Here is a 10149-nt window from a genome sequence, read left to right as displayed (position 1 = left end):
TTTTATTTTATTTTATTTTATTTTATTTTATTTTATTTTATTTTATTATTTTATTTTATTTATTTATTTGACAGAGAGACAGTGAGAGAGGAATGCAAACAGGGGGGAGTAGGAGCGGGAGAAGCAGACTTCCCGCTGAGCAGGGAGCCCAATGTTGGGCTCGATTCCAGGATCCCAGGACCATGACGTGAGCCAAAGGCAGATACTTAACAACTAAGCCACCCAGGAGCCCCTGTTTTATTGCATTTTTAAACTTTGTGTTTTACTTATGTGGCTGTGAGGTCCTTGAGGGAAGAGCTTCTGCATTTTTTTTCTTTAGATCTCCACCATCCAGATAAGTGCCTGTAACAGAGATACTCAGCCAATGTTCCATTCATGGGGCAATGTAGCCTTAAGTGGGGAATTGTCTGTGTATGGGAAGGGATCCCCTACTTCTTGTGTTTGAGTGTGTTACCTCCTGGCCCAGGCTCCCATCCATAATTACAGAACCAGCTTATGAGAAACTAACTTCTATTCTACAAAATAACTGCTTGTCAGTTAACAGACAATATGCCTAGCCGTGGTGATGTTGGGCACCATGGAAAAGATGCGGAATGCATACAGGGATTGTAGGTGGGCTGAAGACCTAGCCGTGGTGAGTAAGGACAGCAGGAGATTCGTAGCTACTTAGGGTTTAAGATCAGGGACTTCCCAAATCAGATTTCCAATATGGTATTTCTCCCTGAAGTGGCAGGTGGAGCAAGGACTCCTGCCTGCAGGTGGTGGATACATCTGTAGGTCCACTGGGGTCACTGCTATTGCCATGCACACTGCCCACACCTTAACTGGGGACCCAGTGTCAGGACTTGTTCTTGGAACAGCTTATTCCTACTCCGGCCTCTCTAAGACCCCCTTTCCTCTCAGCTACTCCACCCTCAAGAGACAGGATCTGTACATATTTTTCCAGGGGCTTCACTAAGGAACATTGGTTGTGGTAACTGTAGGTGGTCTGTTCTTATGTCATAGCCTTAAGTGGGGAATTGTCTGTTTAAAGTACGTACCGTCTTCCGTGCCTGTCTTTTGTCTCTCTGTGTCAGGATTTCATAGCCCTCTCTCTAGGATGTTTCAGTAAATATGGCTCATTACACAAATCAGGGCCAGTCCATGAATCCATTTAAGGAGAGCATGCCCTCTGCAATTCAGCTTTGTCATGAAACTTGAGAAATTGAAGGATGGAATTGAAATTAATGATGTGCATAGAGTTGATATTTCAAGTTTATATCTTAATCTGTTTTTATTTACTCTTAGTAGGCTAGATTGCCCATAGAATTTTTATAGAAAAGATGTTGGAAATGTAGCTTCTAACTTTTGTTGATTACCCATAAAATGGTTCCATTACAGAAAACTCTCATCGTGGGTTGTTTTTTTTTTTTTCCTGTTTATATTTGTTAATACTAAAATGGCTCATCTCTCTCTTTGTAACATAGAACCACATGTAATTTCCTATTGGGGACAACTTTTGATGATATATGCACATCCTTCAAGATAACATTAGATGCATATTAATTAATCTAATGCTAAATTTGACTGTATTAACCCTGATTAAGAGAAAATTAATACCCAAATCTTGTTTTTTTCAGGCAGTAACAGAGAAGAATTTTGAAACAAAGGATTTTCGAGCTTCTCTGGAGAATGGTGTTCTGTTGTGTGAGTAAGTATTTAAAGCAGTTAAAAAATAATTCAAAAGCGAAGATGTGTATGTGTGTTGTGAGTTGTCTTCACTCTTCCCTCCATGGCCACCATAGTCACAGATCTGTTTTCTTGGTAACAAGTGAGATTTGATCTCTGCAAATTGACACCCCCCACAGTACCAGACAGTAGGAAGGGGTTATCAGTCTCTGCATCTAAAGATAGCATTGGTGAAATATATATTATTTTAAATTAGTAAACAAGAAAGATTCTGTTATTGCTTGATGGGCCAGTAGGGGTGGGTGGTTGAGGAGGAAGCCTTATTACATTGCACCAGCTCTCCCTCTGAATATTCTTTTTTTTTTTTTTAAAGTTATTTATTTATTTATTTATTTTATTTGACAGAAAGAGACACAGCGTGAGAGGGAACACAAGCAGGGGGGGTGGGAGAGGGAGAAGCAGGCTTCCCACTGAGCAGGGAGCCCAATGTGGGGCTCGATCCCAGGACCCTGGGATCATGACCTGAGCAGAAGGCAGACACTTAACGACTGAGCCACCCAAGCGCCCTTCCCTCTGAATGTTCTAACATATGGAATTGCCTGGTTTAGAAGTTAATATAAAACTTTTTTCTTCATCTGTAAATAGTGATGCTTGTAGAACAAATTTAAGCACTAGCAAATTTTTCTTTTAAGCTTTAAGTGGAGTCCTCACATTGCCACCATCAATTTGAGTCAATGACCCATGGGCCATTCATTCAATTAATATATTATTGAAAATCACATCCCAGGATTTTGTTATCATAAGTAAACTAGGCTGGTGGCATGACTGATGGTATGGAGCCTACATTGTGTGTTTAGTCCCACTGTTTTGTCCCCCAGTGGATGCATAGTGCAGTTAGCCAGGTATGTGACCTTTGGGGGTGAAGGGGAGGCATGCCTGTGGGATGTAAAGATGAAGTCCCTGGTGAGGGTGCAGTTGCAGAAGTGAGCAAATAAATTATAAGAATGCCCTTGAGTATGCACCCACATTTTTGAAAGGGCTTAAGTACTCCAATCTAGACACTTATCACATAGGTATTTATGGAATCTGTCCACAAAGTAAACATTGGGAGTATATGTGCTTCTATTTAGATGATTTTGATTATCCTTTTATTTTTATTTTATTTTTTTATTTTATTCTTATGTTAATCCCCATACAGTACATCATTAGTTTTAGATGAGGTGTTCCATGATTCATTGTTTGTGCACAACACCCAGTGCTCTATGCAGAATGTGCCCTCCTCAATACCCACCACCAGGCTAACCCATCCTCCCACCCCCCTCCCCTCTAGAACCCTCAGTTTGTTTTTCAGAGTCTATCGTCTCTCATGGTTCGTCTACCCCTCCGATTTCCCCTGCTTCATTCTTCCCCTCCCGCTACCTTCTTCTTCTTTTAAAGGAAGGTTGCTTCAGCAAAGATCAGGAGTCAAAGGGCTTAGGTTTGATTCCTTGCCCTATTACTTTTGGACATTTGAGCAATTAGCATCTGAGCCTTATTTTCTCATCCGTGAAGTGGAGATCAGCATATCTGATCTGCCTATCTCACAGAGTTGCAAAATTCCATAATATGTATATTAAGGTTTATATAAACTATCTTTGCATAAATAAAAGTTGTTGCTAGGAAGATGGCCATGTAGATAATAACATCTATCTCATTAGCTCTGTTGGTAGATGTTCAAATTTTTTGTCTTAGAGCAATATTATTAAATTGAACCATATGCAGTTGTTGATATTCAACCCTCTGTGACCTTCAGAAATGTCAATTTCATGTGGTTCTGCCTAATACATAGCAGAGCAGGCATCTGAAGAAGGGCCACAAGTAAAGTTTAAGGGGTGTTTCTTGTCCTCTTCTGATGTATATTTGGAAGTGCCATTGCCAAATATGTTTAAACTAATTCTAGTAGACCACATGGTCAATCTAATTGGTCAGTGTTAGGAAATTACTTTATATTAATTTGAAAACTATAGAATTTAAATGTGTCCTAATGTGTTCAGAAGATGGGGGGAGTGATGGTTAGAAAGATGCATGTGATCTGAAAGCTACCTTAGCTATGAGTATGGACTATTTAGAGGTTTGCAATGAAATAACTTTCTCCACAAGTCAGGATAAGCCTTAGCTACGAAGTGTGCCTATGAAGTATTGAGTTGTTTGTAGACATGTGAGAGCATATAGCCCAAACAGGTGATCTTTTCAAAGAAGTCACTTTGTGGGTATATACTGCCAGTGATGAACTATCACTTAAATTATTTTTAGGGTTCCCCTTTTTGGGGCATTGCCTCCATAACAAGATCATTAAACATACTTGTGTGACAGTTTTTTGTTTGTTTGTTTGTTTTTGTTTTTATTAAAATGCAATTTATGCACCAGCCTGGTCTCTGAATGATTTGAGGTGATTTGTAAAAACCATACCCAACCTGAGAGGAGGAGCATATTGTTACCAGTGAGGATATTCAGAGTTGATGAAAAACTGTTTTGACCACAAGCTGTACTGTTAAATACATAAGTTCACAGCAAACATTTGGATGCATGTTTTATATTGGTTTAAAAAAAGTCACTTTAATTCACAACTTCCAAAAGCTCATTCTTAGATTGTTTCCTAGCTGGAATAATACCAATCGGGGGTTTTGTGCGTTAACCAGATTAAGTCTAGTCAATATGTTTGGTACCCAGTATTCTTTAAATGAATGTTTTCCAAAAGTAGCGTAAGTAAGTATTAAGCTATGGTAATCAGCAGTTGTAGTCTACTGAGGGGCATCAAAGCCCTGTGTGATGTTTGTATTAAAAAAAAAAAAATCATTCTCTTAATTGAAAATCGCATTATGTACGGCCACTGGTTAATGAAGCATACTAATCTAAAAGGTGTAATGTTGGGGTGGGGGAAAGCCTAGGTAACACTGTTCTGTATAAATCTGTAGTGAAGAGAGCCTAGCTGGTTGGCCTGTGAAATGATTAAGAGGCTTCACTGCTGGGTAAACCTGGACCTGAGTTCTAATGCCTACCCGGAAAGCACAATCTGCCATTCAGAGTCTGGTATTAAAAGTCCTAACTCTTAAATTCATGGTAAATATAGTAAGCCGTCTGTCTTTGAGAATATTTTACCCAAAAGAGATCTCAAGTTTTAGCTGAAATATGATTAGGATATTTTAAAACTCTGAATTCATTTTCTTACAAGAAAAGGCTGACTTCTGCTTGGTTCACGGCCAGGAAAATGGATTCTTGTGAAATACGGGGTCTGCTTGTTGCCTATTAACAGTCTCTAGGCATTCTGGTTCATTAACATCATTAAAGAGCTTTCTTATTATTTTATCTAATTTCAGCAGTCTTTTATCCGTTAGTCATAGTTTATCCTTTTTGAGCTGGCATTCTGAAATATCAAAGTCAAGAGTTAGAGGAAGTGAGCTTATTATAGCTTCCACCCAACTGGCAGTTTTCTGACATTTCAGATAGTCTAAATTGGGTATAAAACTCTGCACTGAGGTTTTAGACAAGATACATACCTGCATAATGAGGATAATGTGCCTTTATTGTCTTTTAATCTGATTGACTATTGAAGTTAGTATCTTCTGTTAATCATTTTAGTATCATTTAGTTTGATTGACTGAGATCTCATTGAGTTGAGGGCTAAAGAATACTCTGCTGGTTGAAGTCTGTTACAGTTAAATCTTTTACTGTATATCTTAGACAGGTAATCTTTCTTGGCTTTCCTAAACAGTGAGATGGGAACAAAATCTAATTTGGGTTTTTTTTTCAATTAGTAAAAGGATTGACAAAGTAAGATGACTTCAGTTCCTTGTTAATTATTGACAGTATTTGTTAATCAGTCCCCTATCTGCAATGTTTATTAGTGTTCACCAGGACCTTACTATATATTTTTAAAAATATGAGATTTGCCACTACCTAAATATCCAAACCTCTCTCACTCTGTGGTTCTAGCTGAATTATTTCTCTTCTCTAAACCTATTTAGTTGAGGCATATCTAGCTAGTGATAGGAGTTAGTAATTTCACACTCATCTTATGATAGCAATCTTAGAAATGCTAAAATGAAAACATTCTTTATTTACCTTATGAAGTAAGAAGATATATTTGAAGATAAATTTATTGGGTGTGTCTCTGGTTAGTCAGTCTATACTTACCATCCCTGGAGTATTGCCAATCCTTGCTTATCCCATGTCAGCCAGCCATGCCGCAGAAGTTTACATGTGAGCCGTATCTCAGAAGTGTGTCTTTTTGAACTTGGCTCAAATTATTGAGAAAACTCTTCTCACACTGTTGCGAGGCCTTCTTTTCATTGGCTCACAGCTTGGAAAAAGTGAATCAAGATGTTCACCTATTTGGTTTGAAAAATCCTATTTTAATTTATTATGCCATGTGACCACTACACTGTCTACATAAACAAAACATGATGTTTAGTTAAAGATGCATTCAGTAGAAGGAGAAAAATTATTTTTAAAAATTCCTGTTAATTTTCTATGGGATTCTTGGGTGATTGTTTTAAAGCATGACAAAGAACTTTGTCACTTCTCATTCATGCAAGAGAGCTCTGTCTTTTGTAATAGTTGGAGAGTTTCACACATTGAATGGCAGTGATACCAGTGGGCCCTTGGGCTTCTTTGCCATGTTCCATGTGAAGCCCAGAGGGCCTTCTTTAATGAAGACATTTTTTTTTTTTAGAGTTCTTTCTGGTTTAGAATTTCCTGAGGAGACAAACTGAGGGCTGCTGGAGTGGTGGGGGGTGGGAGGGATGGGGTGGCTGGGTGATAGACATTGGGGAGGGTATGTGCTATGGTGAGTGCTGTAAATTGTGTAAGACTGTTGAATCACAGACCTGTAGCTCTGAAACAAATAATACATTATATGTTAAAAAAAGAAGAAGATAGTAGGAAGGGAAAAATGAAGGGGGGGAATCGGAGGGGGAGACGAACCATGAGAGACTATGGACTCTGAGAAACAAACTGAGGGTTCTAGAGGGGAGAGGGGTAGGGGGATGGGTTAGCCTGGTGATGGGTATTAAAGAGGGCATGTATTGAATGGAGCACTGGGTGTTATACGCAACCAATGAATCATGGAACACTTCATCAAAAACTAATGATGTAATGTATGGTGATTAACATAACATAAAAAAAAAAGAATTTCCTGAGGAGGACACTTGTTTCCATACATCTCTCCAGCATGCCAACACTATCCATTGATCCTCATCCGTATTATGGCCATTTGCAATATAAGTAATAAAAATGATTTTTCTGGGGCGCCTGGGTGGCTCAGTTGGTTGAACGTCTGACTCTAGGTCTTGGCTCAGGTCATGATCTCAGGGTCCTGAAATAGAGCCCTGCAACAGACTCCGCGCTCAGCAGACTCTGCCTGGGATTCTCCCCCTTCCCGCTGCCCTTCCCCTTGCTTGTATGCACATGCTCGCATTCTCTTTCCCTCTCTCAAATAAATAAATAAATAAATAAAATCTTAAAAAAAAGATTTTTCTTCACTTAAAGTATTATAAGCTTTGAAGTTTCCATATTATTTGATAACCCTCTAGTAGTCAAAGGAAGATGCAAGTGTTCAGGTTCATAAAGACAATTTTACAATTTTAAACTGCTTTCTCTTTATGTTAGCATTTTGTGGTTGCCAGTCTATATGTTCTGTTTTTAAGATGCGTAGTCAATTTTTTTCTGTAATTTGATATCTACATATAACAAAACATCATTTAAAAAATAGTTTATTTGAAACCTAGCTTAGCAAACATCAATTTAGAAGTTCACTTCTGTGACAGTAGTTACATTGTACAGACTCATTGCAAATTTTGCAGGTATTTTGTATTGTGGCTTCAGTCCTGTTTCATAAACCTGTGTGTACCATCTATAAGGCTTTCCTGCCCTAAATATAAATTACTAAGAGGAGAACAGACAGCATTTCAGTGATAGGACCTCTGAGACAGAAATGAGAATGATGGTCTACCAAAAATACAAGGAAGTAATGTGTATGCTAGATGTATGAGATACGAGAATTTTATTAATGTTGATCAGCAAGAAGTTATTATTGAAGTCAGTTTTCATGTAATAAAGGGGTTCAGGTAGGCACATGGAAAACAATGTGTTGGCTGTGAAATAATGCAAGTATGGTAATTCTGGTCAGTGTATTGAGAAGTAAGCTAAATAAATGAATATTGTAAAAAGAACAAATATATAATGGTATCACATCAGTTAAAAGTAGAGCAATTGCCTTATATGAGAGACTTAATCTCTAGAATTTTTTATGTATTAACAATCACCAGTCAGAAAATTAGATCAGATCCAAGGGGTTAAAAGTAATAGTGACAAGGTTTAAAACACTGTTTTCTTTAGAGAAATGTGTGAGACTGTTATCTTGGATGTCGAAAATGTTATGGTAAGCTGTAAGATTTAAGAGATGAAATGATAAGCTATATTTCTACATAGGGTAATAGATGTCAATTAATTTATAATTTTAATCCAATACTCATGTTAAATCTAGTCAGGCTTGTCTTTATAAGTATTATTTTAACATTTACATGGAAGAATAAGCAGGTTAGAATAGGAAAAATTATAAAAATAAAAATTTCTGTGAAATGAGCTTGTCTGTCCCAACATTAGAACATGTGACAAACATGACAAAGCACAGTAATTAAAAATTGTGGATTGCTTTATAAATGTGCATATTAATATAGGAACAAGGTCCAAAATACATTCTTACATGTAGGAATTTGTGATAAAGGAGATATGAAAGCATGCAGAAGAGATAAATCAGTTCATTGTACTGGGATAAATAATTGGCTAGGAATGAATTTTTAAGCCCACCAATAAATAGCCTAGGTTAAGATAATAGAAAGCTAAAAAATAAAATTGAAGAGTTAAAATCTTTGGAGGCAGTTTAAAATTCTAAGCTTTGAAGGAGAAGGAAAAAAAAATAGATTTAAATCCATATATAAATAGATATTCTGACAACATTCTGAGAAAAATACATTAAGCAAAATGACTTAAACATTATCTAGATTTCAAATAAACTGGTGAGATAGATACACACTTGAAAACCTCAGTAGACAAATGAGCAAAGGATGTGACCAAATACTTCACAAATAAAGAACTACTACTGGAAATAAGCAGTAAAATCTTCACCTTCATTAGTAAAGAATTATGTGAAAACCAGATACTCTTTTAATTGAAGGTGGTAAATAATTTGAAATGTTACCAAATGATGGCATATTATGGCAAAATGGCATATACTCAAAATGACCAATTGAATATAAGCTGGTACAGCTCTGAAAAACAATGTGACAATACCTATCATGTACTTGTATGCTAGTTTTTAATTAATATAAATATATATTAACTTACCATAAAAAATTACAGGACTTTTCCCAATAATCTTCCCTTTCGGGAATAAAAAAAATAAGATTACAAAATGGGGGAAATATGTATAAAGCTTCTTCCTAGTGGAAAATATCAAAAACAACTTAAATATCTATAGTGTGATAGATAAAATCGGTGAGATCTTGTACATCCCTGAAGAGTGGTGTAGAAAGGCAAGGCCTCTCTGTGGAAGATCATGCAGTGAGTGCGGTGTGCAGGTGAAGAGGGACCGCACTGCGGGTCTAGCCTGCGCGGTTGAGGTGGGCACCTGAATGCTACCTGCTGGCCCAAAAGTAAATTGATTTCGCATTGCCAAGTTCCTTTCCAGACAAGTATCAAGAGCTTGACACTGTTGATTTTATTTCTAGAAATAGAATATAGGAAACTGTAAGGGATGAAGGTATGCGTACAGACCTGCATCGGAAGCATTTTCACAGTGGCAAAAATTGGAGTGAACCCAAGTCCACATGAGAGAATAACGTATCACTCTCATCTGCATCAAGGGGTGGAGAGGAATTTAGAGATGTCACTTAGTAGTAAACAGCAGAACCAGGGCTGGAACTCATAGTCCCCCTGCTAGATGCATTTCGCTATTGATGTGGTATTCGGAAATGTCTTGAGGAGTCCGTTTTCAGACCTCTCAAGCTTTGCTCAACTCACTTCAGGATGCTTCGGGCCTAACAGGGAGGCTAAATAAGAGAGTCCTATCATAATAAAACTATAATCGTCAGGTGTATTGATACTGACTTGTTGCTCTTGCACACTTTCCCATCTTAGCACTTACTGTAAACTATTTGTGTTCCAACTCAGCACTGTTCAAAATTACCGCAGGAATTTTAGAAAATAAACATATTAATTTTACTACCAGTCTTTGAAAGTATTAAGGTGACCATAAATTTTTATATTGAATGCTTTTAAACTTTAATTTTTTTTTTTTTGTTTTTTTTTTTAGAGAAGGGGGGAAGGGCTGAGGGAGAGAGAGAATCTTAAGCAGGCTCCACACCCAGTATGGAGCCAGATGCGGCTCAATCTTACAATCCTGAGATCACGACCTGAGCCAAAATCAAGAGTTGGATGCTTAAC

The 10149-nt window shown here is 37.4% G+C and overlaps 1 protein-coding gene across 1 annotated transcript in view; it reads left to right on the top strand.

The window, feature by feature from the left end:
• The window catches only part of LMO7 (LIM domain 7), a 199453-nt gene that overhangs the window by 69442 nt on the left and 119862 nt on the right, over window positions 1-10149 (top strand). Inside the window, exon 2 of the mRNA XM_035003230.1 lies at window positions 1620-1690. Coding sequence (XP_034859121.1) covers window positions 1620-1690 — 71 coding nt within the window. The remainder of the gene's footprint in view (window positions 1-1619; window positions 1691-10149) is intronic.

The sequence above is a fragment of the Mirounga leonina genome, unplaced genomic scaffold (genome assembly GCF_011800145.1).
Source record: "Mirounga leonina isolate KUSES-001 unplaced genomic scaffold, KU_Mleo_1.0 Mir_127, whole genome shotgun sequence".
Classification (NCBI taxonomy): Eukaryota; Metazoa; Chordata; class Mammalia; order Carnivora; family Phocidae; genus Mirounga; species Mirounga leonina.
The sequence above is the reverse complement of the archived record's forward strand: the minus strand, read 5'-3'. Positions and strand labels throughout refer to the sequence as shown.